The 26,018-nt window shown below is 40.1% G+C and overlaps 1 protein-coding gene across 1 annotated transcript; it reads right to left on the bottom strand.

Annotated features, from left to right (window-relative positions):
* Positions 1-12,831: 12,831 nt before the first annotated feature.
* On the bottom strand, positions 12,832-19,571 carry LOC115559240 (cytosolic phospholipase A2 gamma). The gene is made up of 17 exons (XM_030378019.1): positions 19,409-19,571; positions 19,228-19,268; positions 18,973-19,072; positions 18,752-18,894; positions 18,024-18,222; positions 17,821-17,926; positions 16,219-16,359; positions 16,075-16,140; positions 15,849-15,983; positions 15,518-15,736; positions 15,382-15,432; positions 14,844-14,972; positions 14,520-14,666; positions 14,313-14,414; positions 14,030-14,184; positions 13,359-13,524; positions 12,832-13,271 (listed from the first exon to the last, which is right to left on the bottom strand). Exons 2-17 carry the CDS (start codon positions 19,239-19,241, stop codon positions 13,099-13,101), a joined length of 2,046 nt encoding a protein of 681 aa, XP_030233879.1. The 5' UTR covers positions 19,242-19,268; positions 19,409-19,571; the 3' UTR covers positions 12,832-13,098.
* Between the last annotated feature and the right edge of the window lie 6,447 nt (positions 19,572-26,018).

Raw genomic sequence — 26,018 nt, 5'->3', positions numbered from 1 at the left:
CCAACGCCCGGAGTTCAGAAAATTGAACTTTCAACGCTCCAACGCGTGACGCTTAGCCGCGGTAGCCAATCAGCGTGGAGCTTGACCCGACGTCACTGGCAGAGAGTAGTGAGCTTGCACAGAAGCATACGGCCGACATCTTCCTTTTTTCTGGGTGGAAATAGTAACATAGTTACGCCATTAAATGCGTTTATGGAAACATTTCTAGCGAGAAATGTGCATTTTACTTTCATAATGTTCGCTCGGTGAATGTGAAGGATGTTTGGTTTGATAGTTATGACGAAGAGGGAACGCTCCGTTCACTTGCATGGACAGAGTCTCTGGTTGCTAAGCAACCTCAACGTCTTGGCGGACTGCTTCTCTGCTGATCAACACTACGAATGCTGGAAACACACCAGACACACCATGTGAAGTTATTTAACCCGATTATTGTTATTTATATCCGAGATTATTTAATCTAACCCGATCTAAACTCTATCACCCAAACACGGCGGCGTTTGGGTTTCCTACCTCGGACTCCAGCGCAGCCACTGCCGACATTTTTCTTTATTCTGGGTGGAAATAGTTACATAGTTACGCCATTAAATGCGTTTATGGAAGCATTTTTAGCGAGAAATGTGCATTTTACTTTCATAATGTTCGCTCAGTGAATGTGAAGGATGTTTGGTTTGATAGTTATGACGAAGAGGGAACGCTCCGTTCACTTGCATGGACATGGACTCATCTAGCTGCGTTGGCGCGTTGACGCGTTGGAAGCGTTGAACCACCACACACTGGTCAAGCGTCAGGTTAGGCGCGTTACTCGCGTTGTCCAACGCGAGTAACGCGGTTGGTGTGGCCGCACCATTACAGTCCTGGGGCTCTACATCTAAATAATATCATATAATACATAGATATCTATATCAAATAATACATATTATCACGGCCAAAACCTGTGTGCAGACGATATAATGAATCGCAAAGGACTTCGTCGGGTTCTCCGACGTCTCTGGTTCTTCCACTTCCACATCAATCTGAAGAAGACGCGGTCGTTTGATCGTCTGGAGGCTCACACAGCTTTTGGCCGTGATAATATATATTATGATATAGATATCTATGTATAAAATGGGTTTCTAAGAGCCATTGCGATACATCCACCGTAAACAGAGCGCATGGTACCGTGGCTACAAGCTGCTCAGGGCCAGGTGATAATATATATTATAGATTATATGATATAGATATGTATAATATGGGTTTATAAGAGCCATTGCGATACATCCACCGTAAACAGAGCGCATGCAGGGCCAGGTGATAATATACATCATATATTATATTATATTATATAGATATCTATGTATAATATGGGTTTCTACGAGCCATTGCGATACATCCACCGTCAACAGAGCGGCGAGCGCATGGTACTGTGGCTACAAGCTGCCCAGGGCCACACCCCCACCCCCCTCCTTGACCTGCCTTGACACGCCCACCGTAACCAGAGCGCATTGTACTGTGGCTACAAGCTGCTCAGGGCCACACCCCCACCCCCCTCCTTGACCTGCCTTGACACGCCCACCGAAACAGCGCGTTTGGGGGAAGCTCAATGTGCGACTGGTTTGGAGTGGCTGTAACTCTGCACCACGGCTGAATTTCGGGGACGTCTTTGAATACTGTGTTTGTAGCCCACTAATACCTATATTAAAGCATCCATAAATAGCATGGCATGGGATCTTTAAAGGTAATTTAAATAAGCAATGATGTTTAGAGTCCGAAAATATTTTGTTTAGGATGATGGTGAAGTTCGGGTATCGGTTAGAAATGTTTATCTCATGATTGTAAGAAATTAATGTAAGAAATTAATGTAACTGTAAATATGTAAAGGGCGGAATAATAATGCAGAGTTGTATATGCTGTAATGGATTTGTAGTGGTACAGTCAAGGTAGGCTTTGTTTCTCTCCCTCGTCCCCCCTCTTTCTTTCTTTTTTCTCTCTGTGTGTGTGTGTGTGTGTGTGTGTGTGTGTGTGTGTGTGTGTGTGTGACAATAATGGAGCAATAAAAATGCGATATGCGTGGAAGAGAGACGGAAGGAGAGGAGAAAAGGATTAGAGGGGAGAAGGAGAAGAGTGAGGTTAGTATTTAGTGACCAGAACTGTATGGAGTGTATCTTTTGTGTGTGTGTGTGTGTGTGTGTGTGTGTGTGTGTGTGTGTGTGTGTGTGTGTGTGTGTGTGTGTGTGTGTGTGTGTGTGTGTGTGTGTGTGTGCGTTTTGAGTATTTTGTTGAGTATTTTAACTGTCTTGAAATTTCATAGCTTTAGTGAACAATCACTTCTCACATGTGTTTCTGATTGGACAACCAGATTGATCTCCATGGAAACCAAAGGAACACACCTGGAGCAAAGCTGTTAGTCAGTCTCTCTCTCTCTCTCTCTCTCTCTCTCTCTCTCTCTCTCTCTCTCTCTCTCTCTCTCTCTCTCTCTCTCTCTCTCTCTCTCTCTCTCTCTCTCAGTCTCTCTCTCTCTCTCTCTCTCTCTCTCTCTCTCTCTCTCTCTCTCTCTCTCTCTCTCTCTCTCTCTCTCTCTCTCTCTCTCTCTGTGTAATGAATTTAAATACCTGGCATTACAATTATTTTTGTGGTACTAATGAGGTTGTGAAGATCTGAGAAGGGGAAGCTGAGTAGAAAATGTGCATGTGTGTGTGTGGTATTTTTAAATTTTTGTTTCTGATAATGTCAACTATTTAAGGCATCTGATAAGTCATTGGGTGAGAATAAAACAACACAAACCTGTTTGTTGTCTTGGAGTGAACCCAGTCTGGTCACTATAAACATCCTGCCTGTGTGTTATTGTATATGTAAGGTTAATTGGTCTCGGCCAATCACAATATTTCAAAATTTATACATTTACAATATTAATATAATGAATATTCATAATGCTAAACCATTATGTTTTAGCTCTTAGACCAGCTCAGAAAGTTATATGCATTTGCCCATTGGACATTGTCTCAGAACATCTAAAGCAGAGGTAATTTATGATAAATTTGGCATTAATTGAACCCACAGGAGGTCAGGTCATCTCCCTGAGCTGGTTTCTTGCTTTCAACTGTTGGAAGTGTTAACACGTGTACAATGTAGGATTAATTCAACGCCATTAGTCATGTTAAATTGATATAATAATAATTGCATATGTATTTATTATATTAATTCTAACTACATGAACGAAACATAATATAGTCGTTTCACCCTTATGGGTAAAATAAAATGGACAGACGTTCCTCTGTTATTGATCATCATATCATGTACACAAATGCTGTTAAATACAGAAAATGCAGACTACATTTACATTTACTTCCATTGCTTTGGCGCCCCCTCTGGTGCGGCGCCCCTATGCGCTGCATATAGTGCATACCCACTTTTTGCGCCACTGGCTAGGCTGAAGGGAGGGTGAGGGAGTGTGACAATTCTACACATGGTTGTATAAAGATGTACTGCCGTTTAGTCTAACTGACTTATATATCTTTCCATAACTTATATATATATATATATATATATATATATATATATATAATATATATTTGGGTGGAAAGAAACACAAAGCAGGTCAGACTTTCTGCCCCTCGCTGCCTGGCGATGCTGCTGTCGGCGGCGTCGGAGACTCCTCTTCACGTTATCAGGCCCACATTACTCTTTTACAAGTGTCAAAGCTAGCGTAAAATGGCCTGCACTCGGGCCCCATTCCCCCGGAGAAACACAGAAGCACACACACACACACACACACACACACACACACACACACACACACACACACACACACACACACACAACAAGGAACAACACACACACAACAAGGAAGTCATAATGCCTTGAAGTTACAGGTGTGATACTGAAGGGACAAATTTTGAAGGGAATTTACCGGAGAGACTTCCATGAACGTAACAAAGTCGTTCCAATTCTTCCTTATCAGTAAAATGAAGTTGACTTCAATAATGCCACCACACCTGTATTGTAATAGGCGGTTGGAGACACCACTTGTTGTCATGCATGTAGGCCAGGGGGATTGGATTTTGAAAGCCAGGAGGCTATATAACAGGAACACTGTTCATCTCAATCCATGATCTGGACCAAAGTCACCTCAAGTTTGTTGATAGAGGAGAGGAAATGTGAGTATGACTATTTAATGATTACATCCAAACTATATGGAGTTGACCAATTATTGCAATTATCATTATCCTCACTGACAGTTTGGTCTATGTTCCTAAATATTGATTTGTACCTTTCTATGAAGAAAATATCAATGAGTACACGATAAAGTTTAAGACTGTGACGCAACATACAACATACATGATATATGATGAATGGTGTTGAATTGAAGTATGTTTTAGGAACATTATGTTAGTAAGATCCTCCATAATAGAGAAGGCAGGAAAAATCTGGTCAGCCAATTGTATTTCAACATAGTCTGCATTCATTTTGATAAATATATAATGATTGTGTTTGTCTCTGTGGTAGTGTGTCACAGTAGTTCGGGATTCATCATGTCAACGAAGCGAGATGATATTCGGGCGGCTGAAAAGAGAGTTCGAGCAGGGACCAATTCCTATACTATTGCTCGCGAGTGTCTCGTTCAGATCGACAGTGCTACCAACTCAATTCACTTTATCAGCTCCAGGTATACGTTATTCTCCCTAACACATGACCAACAGATTTTTTTTTTTAATGCTTGGTGAATATAGTTAGGCATCATATTTGAATTTTTACAATATTTCCCTTTGGAAATATTCAGGCATCATCAATGCCATGACCAAATGCCGCTGATTTTCCCGGCTAGCTTGTCAGAAGATTGTCCACAAACAACAATATACATGTTAATCCTATGACCCACCTTGTTCAGTGCAAAAACTTGCAGACAGAATTTTGGCATTGCAATGAGTCAATTGAGTTGAGGGAGACTTGCCCCAGGCAGGACAGACTCCCATATTCCAGCAATATCATGGGATCTGCTTATCGATACCTATTGCTTCTCAATTATCTTTCGTTTGTAATAAATATATATATGGCATTCGGCAGGCAATACTGATTTTATACTCTGAACGTATATTCTTTCGACACAATTAGTGTGAATGGTGATGATGATATTATTATTATTATATAATCATATAATATAATATTATTAATTATTATTCTGATTATTTGATCAGGACTTACCTGTTAAGTGGATACCGCGCCGTATCATTGGAATCTGAGGTCAAGCCAGGAGCCAATGGTTCAGCCCTCTTTGTCAAGACACCATACTCACTAAGAGGCTCCGTTGGCGTCTTAACCTATGACCTGTCCCTCTACGGTTCACTCACCACTGAGAAAATGGCCGTCATGTTTTTTGTGCCGTTTAACTTCAACTTCTACGAAAACTGGTTTGCTGTGGGAGTTTTCAGCAGCAAAATAAAATGTGATGATGAGCTTTACCATGAGATGTATTACAACAACAGCAGTTGTTTTGTGAGAGGGAAAGCCAAAGACGGCACTCTTACCTATCAACATGAAGATTTTGTTATCGAGGCTTCAATGTCCGACACTTACAACGCAATCTTAAATGTGAAAGTTAAGGAAAAAGTGGAGGCATGGGTCGAGTTGGTGAAGTGGAAAGTAAAAAATCGGCACTTTGTCATTGATCAATGAATCAATGAACAAGTTATAAACACTTTATTTTTTGACAATTGTGGTCATTGTGACAGCTATAAAATATGACTCCATCTGTACGTCTTGAGTCAATAAAGTCATATGTATCAACAATATGTGATTGTCATTATTATTGTTAGATGAATGAAGACAGCCACTTGGTCATTGGCGGCTAGCTCGTATACTGCTGCGTATTACACGTCTCAATAATTATTCTGTTAGTAATGTAACTCATTCAGCATTTTTCTTTTGCAACTCTAGCAATCTCCTTTCTCAGAATCCTCTTTCAACGTCACCTTCCACAATGCTAACCTAACCTTCCTCCTCTCTCATCCCTTGCTGCTCCCTCCTCTTCCTCCTTCCTTCCTCGATAGACAACGTTACCCTCCCTGACCTATAGGGCCCCATAAGGGCCAGGAAACACTCGGCTTCTATCCCAACACATGGAGGGGCCTGTGCTCGGGCCCCTTGGCCCTGGAAACACACACACACAGACAAAAATACACACACCGAACACACATACACACACCGAACACACACACACACACACACACAGTGAACACATACACACACACACACATACACACCGAACACAGACACACGCACACATACACCAACACACACCGAACACAAACACACTAAACATACACAAACACACACACAAACATCGAACACAAACATACACACAGAACCCCCACACACAGAATAAGGGGCGTATTATCTTTTCTCAAATTTTTCGGTTTTGTAATGACTCTGTCTGTGTGTGTGTGTGTTTGTGTTTGTGGGGACACAGAGAGGACAAACGTATTGGCTGGACGATCAAGAGGAAACTGCCAGGCATAAAAAAGTGAAATGAAAGTTTTTGAGGAATTTATAGAGTTATAGACTCCTGTCAATTTAAAAGTGTGGACTTAGAGACCTTAGAGATCTTGGAGACTCAGAACACGTGATATAATTGTAAATAATTTCACATCAAAAAAGCGGTAGCTAACGTTAGTTGAATCAAGCAAACAAATAGCTGCTGTTTTTGCTCCAAAAAGATTGACTTCCCTCGAATATAACATAAGATAGTTCCTTCAAATTAGGGCTTACGGTATGGACTAAAATGTATATCACGGTATGATTTGAGGCATAGACGGTAACGGTATTATATCACGGTACCTATGTTAATTGTATCTTCTAATTTCAATACAAATGCTTCTGAAGGGGTAAAATACTGGTAAGGCAGCAAAACTGCATACATTCTTTTTTTTTTATTCAAGTTACTTCCATCTCTGAAACACACTAATGTTTAATAGTATGGATTTGTTTCTCCACTTGCTTGTGGACGTTGCCGTATATTTTTGGCATCTCAATTTGGCTGAGGTGTGTGTGGGCAGGTAACGCGTACCTGGGATCGAGTGTTTTGACCATCTCTTTAAAGCCCTTTCTATCGACATTTTGAAAGGGAACCATGTCCTTACACAGCTAAACAGTGACAGCGTTTGTTATCTCGTTCCACCGTTGGCATTTTATCGTAAGGACTGGCTTTGGAAAATGCCTGCGGAAGCAATGTCTGATATGCAGAGAGAGCTTCACGCTACCAGCGTCTGTCTCGTACAGTGTGGAATGAGAGCTTGTGAAGGGACTATTGCGCAGGTGCCCTTGCTGCGCGCCTGCGTGCTTAGGCAATAGCATACTGCCAGAAGCGCCGAATTGAAAAAGGAACTATGTTTCCATACCATATTTTCAGTAGTTGCGCGTAACTTTACTTTTTACATGAAAAAGTAGTTACTGTATCAATGCGTTACTTAGCGTCAGAAGTCACTCGCACGCGTGCTCCTGTTTTGTTTATCTCGTTCGCATTCCGAAATATTCACTCGCAAATGCGAGTGAAATGGGCGCACTGTAGCCCTGCTGGTACGGTCTTCCCCCCCAACAACAACTTTAAGAGACCCCCACAGAGATGGAATCATAACTTCAACCCTGAACATACTTCAAACCAATGTGTCCCTTTTTTCTCCTCATGATGGATGTTTTTGTGTCAGTAGTGGTATGCTATTGTCATCATGATCTCCCAGTCAGCCTCCCTCTTCCATGATTCTCATAGCTATATTTGGTCTGACAGCCAACGCTGGTCTGTAGTAAAGAAGTGTCCTTCAGTTATTTTCTGCTTTCTGCCTTATCGCGGTGCATCTGCCTCTTAATCTTTAATCATGGTCGTCTCTTGCTACTTTCTTTATATTCTTTTGTCACCAGATTCTTGCTCTCTTTCCACACATCAAAATACTCTCTGCATAGGCCTATTCCTAAAATGAACCCCCATCTCACTGTCTGCATCTCTCTTCAAAAGTCAACATGTTTAAATATCAGATGGCCGCATAAACTTGCCCTTCTGTATGTTGTGTACACACTTAAATAAAGTTATGCATGATCAACTTTGTTCCTTCATTTGTGGGGGGTTTATTCCAGGAATCAACAGGTTATTACCACGCAAAACTGCTACTTGACCCGAGCTTGGTCTCACTAGTCTGCCCACGTCGCCAGGCAGGCCATTTTCTTTTGTCTACATGTTTTTTCCGCATTTCTATAAGTTCCTCAAGGTTTAGTTCTCTCTTCTTCCTCAAATTGAAACAAAATTCAACATTTCTTAGATTTGCTTCCCATCACATCGATAACGGAACTTACCTTGCTGACACTGTCATCTTTATTCAACCGTGTCGCTAGACAAAAGTGCAAAAACCTCCACCCACTTCGACCAATGAGTGGGGCTGCTAAATGTGAATGTTGCCCACCCGTCAATATAGGATCGCGGGATGCACCAAATAAGGGCAGCAGTCAGCTTGAATATTAGCTGTCTGCTGCCCTAACAAATATTTTAATGAGGGTGCCTGTTCTAGTTACCCGCGCTTCCCTCGCTTTTCTTCTTCTGAGAAACTCAAATAGGAAGTGCGAATTCCATGGACGGCCAACCCCCTTAGTGGTGAGATGGGGACACCTATTGGCCGTCTTCAGTATTACACATATGAATTTATAAATCTGGTTAACCATAAGAAAAAAACCGAAATAATAAACAATGGGAATAAATCTGTGTCCAGCAAAATTCAGATAAACTTATATTCTTACCACCAATTAAACAATTATACATTCATATATCTCCAATGGTTGCGGTGGGTTGAACTTCAGCCCGCTTGTTGTATTTTGTAAACAAGCTCACTAATGTCACTGTGTAATGTTGTGTACAACCTTGATTAACGCTTTGCAGGATTAACTTTGGTTTCTTTATTCGTGTTGGGCTTATTTCAGTGACCAAGAGGTGACCACACTGCTGTTACAGGACTCTGACGCTTTCTGCCTAGCCTGCCCGTTTCGCTATGTCCACGCACACTCCAATTGGGTCATGATAAACAATGAACTTGCATTCAATACAGTATTACTAGGAGGAGGGGTGGGTGTTTCAGATGCCCCGGTGAAGCTAGGGATAAGCAACTGGAACGCTCTATTTTCAATTGACCTACTCTGAAACACTGTGTGTGTGTGTGTGTGTGTGTGTGTGTGTGTGTGTGTGTGTGTGTGTGTGTGTGTGTGTGTGTGTGTCTGTGTGTGTAAAGGAAGCTCGAGACGTCCAGATTGAGGAAAAATAATGATAATGTATCTAGAGCAACAGAAGTAATGCACACAGGTTCAAATGGCATAATAATGAACAAAAACCTTTGCTAAGGTCACTCTGTAATGAACCAAGGTTTCTATGAAGGGTTGCTACACCACAGTACTACAGCAAAATAGGTTAAGTGTCGGTAATGGAAGAAAGAAAGCATAGGAAGGCAGTTAGAGGAGAGGTAAGGTTTGCATAGAATAACTGAAAGAAATAGAGGGAGAAAGGGCATTCCAATTCAAATCAAATAGAATGAATTGAAATGGAATAGAGGAAGGAACTGCATCATTAAAGATGGAGGCTCATTTTCTAGGGATTTGGAGCATAGTGAAAGAGGGGATCAAGAAACGAAGGCAGTGGGAGGAGAAAAGGTAATAGAAACGAATGAGGGAGCGGGAGAAGGAGTTAAAATATACTCTTGGCTGAACCCATGACCATTGTTTATCAGATCCTTTCGGATTTCCCATAATGCATTTCCTCTGGGGTTGGGCTGAAGTAACCCACACAGGACGATTACAGGATTTGAGGCGGAGATACGATTGGTGCAAGATTGACCACTCTGCTTCCTGTGCGGATGAGGGAACGTCAACCATTGTTGTCCATCGTAAGGGGTAAAGAAGTTAGAGCATGGCAATTATTTCAGTTAACTTTTAGCCTCTTTGACTGACCAACTGTAGGGCAGGATTATAGGGCTTGTCATTCACCTGCCTGGTTAGAAACATTCCACATTACTTTTAGAGAGGAGCAGATTTAGCTGGTTGTGAAATGGCAATTTTTCAAACAATGCATCTTTGCAGTCAAATAGGCTGTATGTACGTGTTTGTATGGCAAAGTTCCTTACTAACGCGATATAATTAACAATAGACTTTATACTGTGAGGAAATAACGTGGATTTTTTTTTTTTTTTTTTTGGCTCTAGGGGGCCCCCCCCGTGGCCCGGGGCCCCCAAACAATTGCGGGGCCCCAGGCAGTTGCCTGGTATGCCTAATGGGATGCGGCGCCTCTGCATATCATCAACCTTGAGTTACAAAATAGCATCACAGAGACTTTGCTTGTGAAAAGGTTATCTTCTGAGGGCAAACAAGAACAGAATACAAGGGAAAAACAACAATATGAGAGCATGTGCGATACGAATGTATTTGTATGAATGTCATTTGTGTGTGTGTGTGTGTGTGTATAAGTGTGTGTGTATGTTCTGTATCTGTACGTGCGTATGTTCTGTATCTGTATGTGCGTATCTGTGTGTGTATCTGTGTGTGTGTTCTGCATGTGTGTGCGTATGTGTGTGTGTGTTCTGCATGTGTGTGTGTGTGTGTGTGTGATATAATTCGATACACTGTCATTTTCTAGACAGTGTATCTTTCTTTTTGCAGGCATTTTTTAAACTCTTAGTGATCCACGGACTAGTTTTCTGTTTTTGTCCATCACTATGGTTTCACCAGACAGTTTTTGTCATAAAGTGATTTAAAAACATTAAGAAATCCATTTTATGCTTTGTCAGTATCTTCTACCTCATATACTACCCTCCAATTCAGTTTCAGTAAGTCATTCTTTGATGCAGTAATGTTTTATTCGGGTTAGTATTTTGTGTTTAAAATGACTTCATGGTGTTCTTAGTAGGGCTGTAACGATACACAAACTCACAATTCGGTTTGTATCACGATTTTTGACCCACGGTTCGATACATCCCACGATTTTTTGAAATTTAAAAAGCATTTTATTTAAACAACACATACCAATTAACTTAATGTAACATTTAATAACAAATAATTTGGAACACTGAACAGATTTGAACAGAAAGAATACTATTAAAGTATAGCTAAATGAATAAAGAAATAACGTGTGGGAGGATGCTTTTTTCAACTGTTTGGTTGGTTTAGTCAAATATCCTTATTAGCACTTCTTATTAGGCTATGTAGCTTAAATAATGACATAATCAGGCCGTATAGAATGCAACATGTTTAATAGCCTAACTTTCAATAGATGGAGAAAAACCTGAATGTCATTAACGTCGCAATAACGAGGCGTTACGAGTAGCATATGTGTGTGCGCCAGAATGGCAATGTGCGTATGCGTGTGTGAGTGACGTCAGCGAGTGAGTGGACGAGCGAGGAGAGCGAGCGGTAGCGCGTGTGTCTAGTGAAGAAGCGAACGAGTCCGGTAGAATAAAGTACCCATCCTGTCAATAATCGGTGGCCGCTTCATTCCGACCTATAAGCAGACAAACTGCCAGTCAAATCACACAAAACACTAGAGACAGGATCACACAGGCCCCCTCTGGATAAATGTCGTTCATATCGCATATGAGCACTTCGACGGCTGTGGAGAAATGCGATCCTCCGTAGCCACGGAGGATTGCAGTCGCATACTTACGGCATCGATAGGAGGGGGCGCTGTCAGCAGACTATTATTTAGACAAATTATTAGCAAATTTCAATCGGACAATTTGACCGCAGAGTTAGAAAGGGCGTATCGCGCTTCTGCCTTCTCACACCGCGAGACAGGTTCGTGGCTTTGAGTATCGCGATTTTCGGTTTGATACGCGTATCGTTACAGCCCTAGTTCTTAGGTTTCCTATAATTACAGTGATAAACAATAAAAAACGGCAAATGTTCACTGATGTCACTGTATAGCAGTACGCGTGCTGTATATATATATATATATATATATATATATATATATATATATATACACACACATATATTGTCTATTACTGTTGTCGAATGAGAAGTTATTCTAATAGGTGTTATTGTAGGATATGAACCCGTACTGTACATAGTATTGATGAATTGTTCCGTCATTTTATGTTTTATTGGAATCAAAAGGTCAATATTATATTATTGATTGAATTTTTTTCTGCTTCTCAGGAATCGGGCCATTCGGGTTTTCATTCAAACACACATCTGAGCCCTTCAGTCGTCTTCCCTGTTTCAGCAGTTCAGCTTTGTGTTTCCTGTTGGCAAACCAAATTATTATGACTGGTTTATCCTTCTTGTTTCTCCATGGGAGCCGGTGGTAGGCCTCAATGTTAACAGTGTCCAACTCAATCCCCTTTGCGTGGAGGAACGCCGTTACCTGTTGCTCCACATATAATAATAATAATAATAATAATAATAATAATAATACATTAATACATACAATAATTTAGAGGCGCCTTTGAAGACACCCAAGGTCGACATATGTCGCGTCCTGCTCGCTCATCTCCCCTCCGTTCAGCGTTGTTAATGCCCACGCATATGTGCAGGGTTTGGTCTCCAGTACAGTGACAATGCTGTTGTTCATATACTGGTATACTGTTCCAAATCACCCACCTTGTTCTCCAGCAAATTATCCGCTTGTCCTTCTCTGAGTTTTGTAGCCTTAGTTCTTCAACTTCCTCCACCAAGCGCATGATGCTGTTCTGCTGTTTTCGAACAGTCGAGTGATTGTTTAATATCATCGACCTCCTCCACAGATGCAGGATGTTTTGGTGGAATTGCGTTTATTAGAGCAACGATGAAATAGTCAGATCAAAGAATCAGATAAAATAATATGATGCAATTCAATTCTAGTGATCAATGTTGGAGCTTGTCTTTATTGGTGATAGATATGAAAAAACATTTTGAGCACTGAAGATAAAATAGCCGATCACAGAAAATGAAATCACATTATCTCTTATTTCGTTCATATTATGTACTGCAGGTTATGTTTACAATTCGTTACCAAATAGATATCTTGATTACAAGGATTAACGCATATTGTATTTCAACACATTTCAATTTCCAGAAAAACAATTTAAGTAATAAGAGTAAACAATAAAAGCATTGGAGCTTTTTTCAAGCAGAAGTGGATAACTTCTGCTCGATAATGTCCTTGATCACCCCCAACAGGGTCTCCTTGTTGTTTAAGACATTTTCACCGGCCTTCTTTATCAGATCCTCAATCATCTCTGGGCTGTAAGCACCCTGGAATGTGCCATACTTCTTTCTGTAATCCTCCAACTTGCTCCCTGAACACATCAGACAACATTTGACTCAGTGAATTGAACACACTTGGTTCAATATGTTTAGATTCTGTTTACTTTATTATAACCTACCACAGTTGTCAACGTTGAATAAGGGAATGTGGATTACAGTGGGGGCTTTCTTCAGCCCCTTGAACACATAGAAACCCTTCGGGGAGCTCACGTCACTTTTTGTGTACTGGATCTTTGGGAAGGAGATGTCCAAATCCTTACACTCTTCAGCTGTTTCAGTCAAAGTCTGTGAAATGAAAAGGTATAAAATTAATAAATGCAGCTTAACATAAGAGCAAGCCATTTCATCTGTAAGAAACAAAGATTTCAATATGGATGCATTACATCATTAAACTAATATGTAAATATTTCTTCTTGAATTTCTGCTTTAATATTTCAACAGAAAACATAATAAATGCAGTAGGTTGCAACCTTACAAGCACAATATTTGTTACCCACTGATCTGATCTTTACATGGACATTATTTCACTTCCTCACCGTCAAATACATGAAAAGGGAATTGCCTAAAATGTGTATCACTCTGTTTGATTTACTTGCATTGAGCGGGTAAAAAACCGATGGTTCTTAATATTCTGATTTTCACAGATGATATATGACAAAACGTTGCAATCACAGAGTAACACCTTTTTGCATGTGGGGAGTTTAAGCAAGCAAGTTTGTTTTATCTTCTCCATCACCTCCAACCATTTTCTGCCAGGGATTTGAATGTTTTTCAGTTGTGGACTTCTTACCTCCATTGGATTTCCTGCACTGAAGTCAAAGGAGATGATCAGATCTATTTCTCGTTCATGTCTCAGTGCACTCATGTAGGGAGAGTTGACTAGCAAACCGGCATCTTCAAAGTGAGTGGTTTCACTCTGCAGAAGCCTTTTGTCAATATGTGGAGCTTAAGTCAAAACAGGAAATATGTTAGTCCATGTCTAAAATACATGGAATATATTTTGTCAACCTTGAATGAAAATACAGTTTGCTGCATTGATTTCAGAGAACACATCATAAACCCTGAAGGCCTACCGTTCATTCTGTGGAGGTAATTGTAATTTGTTCCCCAAATCCAATACTTCAGCAACCATTCCAAAAATTGCATTATTTTCTTGACGATGTAATCCCAGATCGCTTTGAAAACAAAGCAATAGAATATTGAAATGTTTCACTGCAATTCAATGGATTTGTTTCAATGAGGAATACAACTAAAAAATACTGCAAACAGTAGATTTGTACCATTCTTCAAGTCTGGAAACCAACTCCAGAACGATTTGCAAATTTCCAATGAGAGTCCATGTGCCAATTTCTTCCTGGAATTTAGATCTGCTTCGAGCCACTCATCTTCGTTGATCATCAAATCACTACCGCTCACCGTCTTCTTCCCTACAGCATTTATAAAATAATGAGAATTGTAATAATGCAACCAATAGTTTCATCATGCATTTGCTTGGATTGCTAAAGATAATATAAATGACTTGGATTGATCTCAAGATCTAGGTTCAAGATTGTAAGACTAGAAATATGAGTAAGTTCTAAGTTGAAGTCCCTGGCAGATGGTACCTTTGAGAAGGGTATTCAACTCAACCACCAAATGAGTCCAGTCCTCTTCTCTGTGGATGCCGTAGTACAGTTCTAACACCTGGAGTATTAACCTCGGCCCAGCATGGCTCTGCAACGCCACTGCCTCTTCTAAAGAAACGTAAACATCAACATTGTATTTATGATAACACTATTATATTATATATATAATGATCTTGCCCCTCCTCCATTAAAAAGGTGTCTAGTCTCGCACAGAGAAAGAACCAAGAAATACCAGAGTCAGTGAGAGGTGACTTATTTTACGACATCAAATCAATACAAAGAACTCATCCTACACGGAAATCAGACTCCACATCTTAAACCAGTTCTAAATGCCTGTAGGGCTTCTACATCGTGACATATTGTATTTGTATGTTATATTATTGTATCTCTACCCAGGGACCACAGAGGAAGACTAGCTTGAAGCTAAGTCTGGTGTTGTGCATGGCCCCTGATAAATAAATAATAAACAAATTATTGCTTTAATAGATGGAAATCTTAGAAAATAAGTAACACTTACTTTCGACCCTGTCGATGAACTTCTTCAAAAGTTCACCCACCTTGCTGCCACCTGCACCACATATATAGAAAATTAATGAATTGATTGATGGATAGATGGATGGATGAATAGATGGAGGAATGGATGGATAAATTACCTCCAACTAGTTTATCGGGTGACTTCTCAGTTACTTTATCAAGGGTCTTCACAAAAACATCCAATTCCTCTCTAACCTCAAGATCGACCAAATCCTTGTTCCATTCAAAAAAGAACTTGCTGGCAGCTGAAGTGACTGTCTGAATCTGTTTGTTTTGGTCTGCGCTGTTCTTCCCATCGAAGTTCAATTGCAGCATAGAGCCATCCAAACCCATCTTTCCTGTACACAATAGGAAACAGTGAAATCAACAATTACAATGAACAACAATATTTGACCAATATCAGCAAAACGATAGAGAAAAAGATTGTATTGATTTGTATTTAAGTGTCACCTAGTAGCAGTTCATTTGTGGTCTGAAGCAGAGGAGCAGGGTCACAGCCGGTGTACTGGCAGAGCTGAAGGTCTACCACAGTAGAAAGAAGCTGAACACCCTTGTGGTCCTTTAATGCCTTCATGTTTTCCCCACCTAAAGACAACATGTGTTAGTGCATACTGATAACATGTTACAAACAGCATGTTTGCTATTGTGATACAATGTGTGATATACTTTGGCATACCTTCAAGCCATTCCTTCAATATCTTCAGAATGACCTCCTTGTCAGCAAGAGCACTTCCACAAAGACCTAAGAAAAGGCAGATTGTTAAAATAACAATGAAGTTGAAGGTAGCAACGGCAGTTTGTAGTTGTTCTCTTCACATACCTTGAAGATATGTCATGTCCATCTCAGGTTTTGGCTTTGTCAGAACGCCCTTGTTGAAGATACTTCCAAAATAGGCGGTTTCCACAAAGGCTCCAGCTAGAGTGTACCCGGCCTCATGGGGGGTTAGCTCAAAGAAGGTTTCTGTACAGTCAAACACGTTAAGAACCAAGTCAACTATGATGCTTAATGAATAAAGTGCTCGCCACATTTTATCAAACAGTGATGTCACTGCTCTAAATCTTAATTAACTTGATGAATTGATCAAATACATCCAGAATTACAGATGAAAACAAGAATGCGTTTCATCCTAACTAACTGCGGGAGTGTGTGCATCAGGCAACACTGCCTGCAGTGCACGCCCTCCGTTAATCAAGGGGACCAACTGAAAACGAAGCTGATATGGAACTAAAACTGTGATTCTGAAAAAAGTATAAAGGTTATTGAAATTCGTTTTACTGATTATTGAAGATACAAGTGTATTGGTTTGTTAAATGGTTTGAATGAAGGTTAACGTTGAATATTGACCTAGTTATGATGTCTGAAATAGTTCAAGTGTCAGAGAAGGTGGAAGGCTCCGTCTCTGTCACTTCGGGCCCTGTTTTAAAAGTCTGAAACGCAAGTTAGAAGCGCAAAACGCAAGTAGCTTTGGGGATGGTTCTGTAGCGATGTTGCTATTTTACCGGCGGATAAATGACTCTTGCGCCCGGCGCAAATCTAAAAAGGGTTGGTCTGAAGTAGCCTAATTACCCATAGGTGTGGTTTGGGCGTAACGTGCAATAAACCAATGAGAGTGCCATCTCCCATTCCCTTTTAGAGCCATGAGCGCATTTGAATTTGAGGAGTTGATATTTTGACAGTGCGTTTGCAGTCTCCGATGAGACAGATGCATGACCACATAATTTCAAACATCAAATGGCTGTTTATGGCCAAACAATATGGCGTAATTCACACATGGAATAGCGTTTTCTTCTACAACCTCAGAAGTACTTAGTCCGCAAATAAATTTCTACAAAGAAAATTTAACACACATATGATTTGCGGTAACTGTGATTCTATTTAATGATATATACGCAATACATTAACAAACATCGTTTCTTACCAGTATTGTATGCATTATGGTTATCGACTTGTGTTCCTAATATGCATGTGTCCCCCTGTTAATATAAATTGCCATGGACTGTATTATGCGGTTCATGTTTATTTTGCGTGTGTTTATACAGATGGACGCACACAAGCGCGCCTGCTTTCATTAATTATTTTACACATAAACACACGTGCGCCCGCATTCATTTGGGCGCACGCGTGTGTATGTGTAAAATAGAGATGGCCATCACGTCGTTAAAGAGCTGGACGTTTTGATTGTTGAAGGGTTTCTGTAGCTAAAAGTATGCAAGAGCTTTTAACTGCCCAAAAAACATGCAAACGGAATAAAGAAAACTTAAGAAGAACAGTAGATGTGCTTGCAGTAGCAACCACACTGATAATTGGGTATTGGTATTGGATATTTGGAAACCTTGTGATAGTCTCAATTCCATTACTGGAAATTTCCAAAACCAACTGCCAAATAGAAATGTATTGACCACACTGATATTTGATAATTACCGCGTTGCAAATGTTCGTATTTGCAGTCCTGGTTGATGACTGTATAGATGGGATATGGATCTTTGTCATGGCACGTTTGGTAGTTTGAGAGGGTCGATTTGTCTATCTGAGGAGGAATATGGATCCAAATAAATAATTTCCCAAGATAGAAGTATGCTATAGAAATGTACATTAGAATTATATTTTGATTATTGTTGTCCTACTTTCTTGACAATCGCAGGCACTACCAGTGCAGACCAGACATCTGTCAGTGAGAAATTTGCATTTGCTCGATAATATCCGATCAGATGCAAAACTCTGTCCTTTAGGCTGACACTGCCGTGCCCAAGTCTTTCCGCAACAACCTTTATGTACTCCATGTCTGATGACCAATTAGCCTTTTCATAAAGAGAAGCCATGCACCTGTAATTAAGCAGAATACCTTAATGAAAGCACATTTAAAGCTGTTGTAGGTCAGAGTCAAGAGTTTAAAATGGAGAAAGCAGAGAAGAACATTAAGGGAGCAAGGGAAGAGATGCCCTCATTGGTCACAAGTGAGCCGGCAGTAGTCTCAAAATGGAAATTGACTCATACAGAGGCAGGCGCAGTTAACTAGAACAGATATAATCACAAAGAATTTAACTATAACTGACAAGTTACCAAAATAATATAATAATTAAAAGCTTACCGACAGCATGTTTAAGTACATTACTCAGAAATTTCACAGTCTGGCTCTGTCCTTGAGTTGCCATTCTCCACCAGAGGTCATAACTCTTCCCTTGATATACAAATCTTGCTCCCATCTGCAATCACTTCATTCCCCACACCTTCCTTGTCCATCTTCCCAGCAGAACCTCAACCTCATGTCTCTCCCCATTTTTTTATTGCTGTTGCGGTTAGTAGAAAAAATAAGAACTCCTTGTTTTCCATAGTATCGGGTGACCTGACCTACCATGTTGATCCAGAGACACCACTCATGTAGAGGGCAGCGTCCAGAAGCCCCTGCTCCCCCATCTGGGACAGGGAGCCCAGCAGTCCAACCATGGCTCGCTCTCCCCCTCCAGAGCCAAGTATAGCGATGTTGGGTACCTTACTCTACATGGACAAAGCAGGCTCACTGAGTTACTACACACAAGACAGTATAGACTTATGTCAGTTCTGCACCACACTCACCAAAGTACAAGGAATGTTGTTCTTCACCAGACATTTCTGAACACAAAGCTTTCTACCAGAAAGGTAGTTTATTTCCCCATCACTGAGCAAATCCTGGATCCTGTTTTAGATCATATGCAAGATAATACTTTATTAATCCTACAGACATGAAATGGATTCAATAGTCTAAAATGATAAGCCATGTAACTCAATAAAAGAAAAACAAGGCTAACAATTACATACTTTAATACATTGGTATTAGAAATGTTTATCAACCTGACTTGTGCCATCTGGAGACCTGCTTTGCAGAAGGTTTACTAAAAAGAGATAGATGAAGAATTAAAGAAGTTGCTCTCTTTTCTTAGTGCCACTGCTTGATTATAACCATTGATCAAAAAGCCCACTGAAAGTTTAAATAAATAAGAAAAAATTTTAAGGAATTAATGTTGCGGTTTACCTTGACTGAGAAAACACGGCCCGCTGAGTTGTTTGTGGTTCCGGGGCTAGGTATAACTTGAAGTGTGGTAAAGTGTATAAAGGTGCTTTATCAAGAGATACAAGGTAAACTGATGTTCACTATGGATGTGGTTCATAAAGCATCTGTCGAATAAAGGTAAAAATTCTGTTTATATTGGTATAGGCGGAATGGGGAAGAAGCCACGCCTACAGGGTCGGATTTAACGAGGTAAATCTCAGTCTGTATTGGCATGGGCGGAATGGTAAAGAAGACACGCCTACACCCAGGTGACAACAAAGATAAGCTTAAAGGTTGTATCAGCCATTCTAGTCTGAAACATAAATGATCACATTCATCTGATCTTTCCTCGCGATCCACCAGCTGCCCGCTCAATAAGCAGGCCATCAAAAAAAACGCGTCTCTGTAGCCAGATTATTTTCAGAGATCGTACACAAAAACAAATGGTGCTACCAACTACTCAAAACCAAAATAAATAGCATTCCAATCAATCACTGACATGGGGTGGGTTTTGTGGGGTTTGCGCTGCGTTCATGATAGTTTTTACTGGATGCACGAAACACGGAAGGGAGGGGCGATCTGGCTTTGTTTGTTTGGGATGTTGTTTCAAATACCAACACAAGTTAAGTCACCCAACATCGCTGATACAACCTTAGTAGATTTACTAAAGGAAGTAGATTGTAGAGCACCACCTCCACAAACTATGAGGAGGTGCGCGGGGCCAGAAAGTAACCGGATGGTTGGGACTGTTATATATACGCCACGCCCATGAAGGTAGGGAAACCTGTAAGCCTTTAGAATAGAGACGTCGAAGAAAAACATCCTTGAGATCCACTCTCTCACACAGTTCTCACTCCCTTGAGGCAACGCTTTGGTGATAAGCATTTAGAATTTAGAATGGGTTCTTCTCCCAAGAGACGAGCCCGTTGTAGAGCCGTGCTCGCAATGGAGTCCTGCAACCTAGTTTCCTTGGAAATATGCTTGTAGAGTATTGGGGGTTTGTGTGTGATGAACCCTGTTTATATTACAATAGGTCACTATGGAGACCCTTTTTAAACTTGCAAATAAACTTGCATACTTGAAGGGACGGACACATGTTGACATCTATTGTTCTTCTATGTCTACTGACCCTGATACTGTCCAATTGTAGAAGTGTGAGTAATCGTTTTTGAGAACGAGTCGGTGGTTTGAGGCCAGGTTCTTCATACATGGCTGATGGTCTGCTTCCGGTAGGGGCTCAATGCTACGTGTGTGCTTCAAAACAATATTTTCGTGCCATATACACAAATGAATTGTCACATGAAAGCTGAGACTTCACAAAGTCGAAGAATGTAAGCCACATCATTCTGTGGGCTAATCTCAATTAACTAGATTAGAGAAAGAATAACCACGATACCACGACAAATGTTACCTTACCTGTGTTTGCCATCAGGATGAGTATGATTGCATTAAACCATCATTAGGAGATTTCTCAGCTTTGGTGTGTGATTAGGAGCCTTAGCCATAATTCAACCCCACATTACCATTGCTCTCTTGATTCAACTTGTAAAAAAGGTAGCTGCACTAAGAGTAGCTGCACTAATTGACTCATTAAACAGAAATTAGTAAATTTCCAGTAAATTACATTTTGCTGTTGATAAACATTCTGTGTGTGTTCACTTTCAATGGGCAATCCAATAATAATCTATTCATTACAATTGTAAATTTGTTTGCAGGCGTGGTCGTGACCCTGACCCTAACGTTGGTAACCCTAACAATGATTCCGTTACTGTACTTTGGACTTGGATTTATGCTATTGGTGTTTTGATTGACATCTGGGAGTGGATGCTGATCCTCTTAAACTAATCCTAAAATATAAAGCTCTCCACAACAAAACTCCTTTCACATCGTTTAAGGCTGTATCATCTATTTAGCAATTTATTCACTGCTACTTTTTCTATCTTTGAGTAGTATTCTGCTAAATCAGTCAAAGAATGAGCCGGTTGATCATATGTGTGGATACAACATTTATGTATACCTGTGTATATGATGTATATACGTTGATATCCACATTTCAGATTTCACAGTGAGGTAGTTTAATGATATGCCTTTTGTATTGCACAATGTCTTTTTGGGCGAAAACTGATCAAAATCTGATCAGGATGATCAGTGTATTCTGGAGTTTCTCACAGTATAGATTTGCACAGCTGTTTCGATAAGCGATAGTTATAACACATTGGGTTGGGGAGCTGAAAGTTTAAAATATTATTATTTCTTTGGAAGCTACCATCAACTGTTCCTTGGAACCACCTCCTTGCCACACCTTAAAAAGAACATAACAGACAGTCACAGCCAAGCAAGTGGTCTCTTTGCTCTGGGAACTCACTGACCGTTTATTCTGTTCATAAGATGAGATAAGATAAGATAGCCTTTATTGTCATTGTACAGTCGCCTATACAACGAAATTGGCAACTGAAGGTGCATTACACATAGGCCTACAAAAAACGAACAAGCAATTTAAGTTAATAAAATTAAACAACAAGATAGAATAACAAGAAAAACATTTGGAACAAGACTAGGACAGATGAGGTGAATAATAAACATAAAATATAAAAGGCCGTAAGCATATTGCACTTTATAGATAGTGTGTTATATAAAGGTAGGTTACTTCTTTGGAAGCTACCATCAACTGTTCCTTGGAACCATTTCCTTGCCACACCTTAAAAAGAATATAACAGACCGTCACAGCCAAGCAAGTAAGTAGATACTTTATTCATCTCCTCGGGGAAATGTAGGTATTTAATAGCAACAGACAGTACAGTACAGTTGACAAACGACAAAATGGACAAAACGTAAAAGTCAACAAAATTTGTCACAATTAGTCAAATAAAAGTCAATAGAAAGTTAGCAATACTACACATAATTAAAAAATCCATAAACAAAATAGAGCCAGAGGTAGATACAAATGAATAAATATTAAATCTTCAAGCAGCACTTTACGGGGGCCAAGCCTAACGCAGACCAAGAAGACCCTGATAGACCATTAATGGCGCATTTCCACCGGCGGTTGCGCTTCAGACTCAGCTCGCCTCAGCTCAGTAGTGAGGGTGCGGTATAACCCAGCTCAATTACGGCTCGCATTTCAAGCACCGACAGTACCCCTATGGTAGGGCAGGGTTTAAGCCGGCAGCTACGTTATCATCGTGAGCTCATAGTCACCCAAAACAGTGTAGCCTGCTAATAAATCAAAGGAAAAAGAAGAACGCAACAAAATGAACAAAGAGCAACAATGTAGGACGTCTAAGAAGGACATCAAACTTTTACGCATCATTTATCTTCAATGAACTAAGTTGTCCAGAAATATCTTATTCTGTCGACTAATCAACAGACGGCGTGTGTAGCTCGAACTTGCCGGCACCCTTTCAGGCGTCCCAGTACCCCAACGGAGGAGTACTGCGAGACGAGTACGGCTCAATACGCCTCAGTTTGGATCACGCCAACTCTTGGTGGTGGAAACGCGAACCGTGCCGGTCTCTTTGCTCTGGGAACTCACTGACCGTTTATTCTGTGCATAAGATAAGATAGCCTTTATTGTCATTGTACAGTCGCCTATGCAACGAAATTGGCAACTGAAGGTGCATTACACATAGGCCTACAAAAAACAAACAAGCAATTTAAGTTAATAAAATTAAAAAACAACACAGAATAACAAGAAAAACATTTGGAACAAGACAAGGACTGGTGAGGTGAATAATATACATAAAATATAAAAGGCCGTAAGCATATTGCACTTTATAGAAAGTGAGGTATATGTGCTCTGTTTAATGTTTGATGTCTAATGAGTAATAAGTATCCTGATTGCCCAAGGACATAAGGTGTTGTTCATTGCGTTGGTTCTGCTCTTATAGATCTCTGAAGAATAAGTCTCGCCTCCGAGGCTCCCCGTTCCCTCGGTCAAATGTAAATTGTTACGGCCACTGTTTGTTTTTTGCTGCCTTCTTGTTTCCCCTCTGTTATGTGCAACTGACCCAATCACAAAGACAAACGGGAACGCTATAAGTGCTACGAGACGGGAGATTCCGTCACAAGAAAAACTCATGCGGGTGGTGTACGAGGCAGTGGCGTACTTAGCCCTTTGGGGGCTCCAGGCGAACAGTCATTTGGGGGCCCCTGCATCTACCGGTCTAATGTACCTTATATCGCATAATGAGATAATCCAAGGGATGAACAAAAGTCACTATCCTTCTTTTATGCAAATATTAATTATCTATTTACAAATTGAGAATAGCATACAAAACAATAAGATTAGTTACGTTGACACATTACACTGACTGTTAACCTTATGTCATCATTTACCTGAGGGTTTCCCATAGGTCACAGCAGCTATCTGCTGTGACCTACTGGAAACCACTACTGGAAACCTACTGATAGCTGCTTCCAGCTATTAGTATTTTTCCTGTGCTCTTCAGACCTTTCATGCTTGATTAGATGCATTGCATGGTTATTCCAGTCTTTAAATCCTTCCTCACTCAGTTGTTTCTGTTTTCCATCGGACCCCTAGTTTACGACAAAAACAATACAATTGACGGCAGCTCCTTTGCCGATTTTTTTTTTACATCTCTCAAAGTGCCAATAATGAATCCCCTCTTTGCAGCCTCTCTCAGAAGAATCCATTTTAGAGCCTGTTTCTATGTACTGCCTTAAAAAAACCTATCTCATCTGACCCTGGCCCTTAATGTAACTGCCAGTTTTAATCTTTGAATCTTATCTGATTGGGTTCACCAGAATGGGCAGGTGGTTTCTGCAGGTGTTTTTATAACAGGTGGAGGCAGAGTTGTGCAACAGCAACACTTGTTGCTGTTGCACAAGTGTTTTTTGTAATGCCTTACATTACCGCGTTACAGCAAAACCGCACCTGTTATCAAACCAAGCTGCCTACCCCAAATGAACCCAAACGTGATAACCCTCCCGGTCAAGCCTAAAGCACACCGTCTAAACGCCTGCGAGCGTGACAATTCTACACATGGTTGTGTAAAGATGTACTGCCGTTTAGTCTAACTGACTTATATATCTTTCCATAATTTATATATATAGAATATATATTTGGGTGGAAAGAAACACGAAGCAGGTCAGACTTTCTGCGGCCTTGTCCCCCTCGCTGCCTGGCGATGCTGCTGTCGGTGGCTTCGGAGACTCCTCCCACATCGTCAGGCCCACTTTACTCTTTTACATCTGTCAAAAGCTAGCGTAAAATGGCCTGCACTCGGGCCCCATTGCCCCGGAGACACCCACATACATACATGCCAAGAATAACAAAAAGAACAAAACTGAAGATTACATCAGAGAGCAGATAACAAAGTCATTCCAATTCTCAGTAAAATTAAGCAGAATTCAATAATGCCACCACACCTTTATTGTAATAGGCGGTATGAGACACCACTTGTTGTCATGCATGTAGGGAGTTTGGATTTTGAAAGCCAGGAGGCTATATAACAGGAACACTGCTCTTCTCAATCCATGATCTGTACCAAAGTCACCTCAAGGTTGTTGATAGAGGAGATAAAATATGAGTATGACTTATTAATGATTACATCCATGCTCTATGGAGTTGACCGATTATAGCAATTATCTTTTTCATCAATGACAGTTTGGTCTATATTCCTAACTATTGATTTATACTAGAGCTGTCAAGCGATTAAAATATTTAATCGTGATTAATCGCATTAATGTCATAGTTAACTCCAATTAATCGCGATTAATCACAAATTATTTTTCTATGCTGAATATCCCTTGATTTTTTTGTCCCATAGTTCTTCTCATTTTAATTCTCTTATCAACATGGTGAAGTGCATCGGCTTGCATTGTGCAAATGATTTTTTATTGATAACAACATTGGCATATACACTGATCAAAACAGGACGATACAAAAAAAGAGCCTATAGTGCAATTAAACGACTGCTTTGAACAAATGTCATTTGAACATAGCAGTCAGGCTACTGCTTCTTTGTTTTGAGCCAAAGAAAAAAAAAAAAAATTTTTTTTTTTTTTTTTATAAAATAATTGCGTTAATCGCGCGTTAAATTTTTTAACGCCGTTAAATTTGGTTTGCGTTAACGCCGTTAATAACGCGTTTAACTGACAGCTCTAATACCTTTCTTTGAAGAAAATATAAATTAGCACACGCAAAGTTTAAGACTCTGACATTTCATACAACATACAATTGAACTGAGATATGCATATATATATATATTCCTATTTATATATGATCATTTTCTTCAAAATTTTAAGATATAAGATAATTAAACGTGATAACAGATAATAAGATAAGACGAGCCAATTGTATTTCAAAATAGTTTTTCATTCAGTAGGATAAATATATAACCCCCTCTAACCCTCATTTATTTTCTTCATATTTAATGATAGTATTTGACTCTGTGGTAGTGTGTCACAGTAGATTGGGATCCATCATGTCCAAGAAGCAAGATGATATTCGGGCAGCTGAACAGAGAGTTCTAGCAGTGACCAGTTCCTATACTACTGCTCGCTCGTGTCTCGTTCAGATTCACAATGCTACCAAGTTAATTCACTTCATCAGCCCCAGGTATACGTTATT

The sequence above is a fragment of the Gadus morhua genome, chromosome 14 (genome assembly GCF_902167405.1).
Source record: "Gadus morhua chromosome 14, gadMor3.0, whole genome shotgun sequence".
NCBI lineage: Eukaryota > Metazoa > Chordata > Actinopteri > Gadiformes > Gadidae > Gadus > Gadus morhua.
This window is presented reverse-complemented; position numbering and strand designations above follow the sequence as displayed.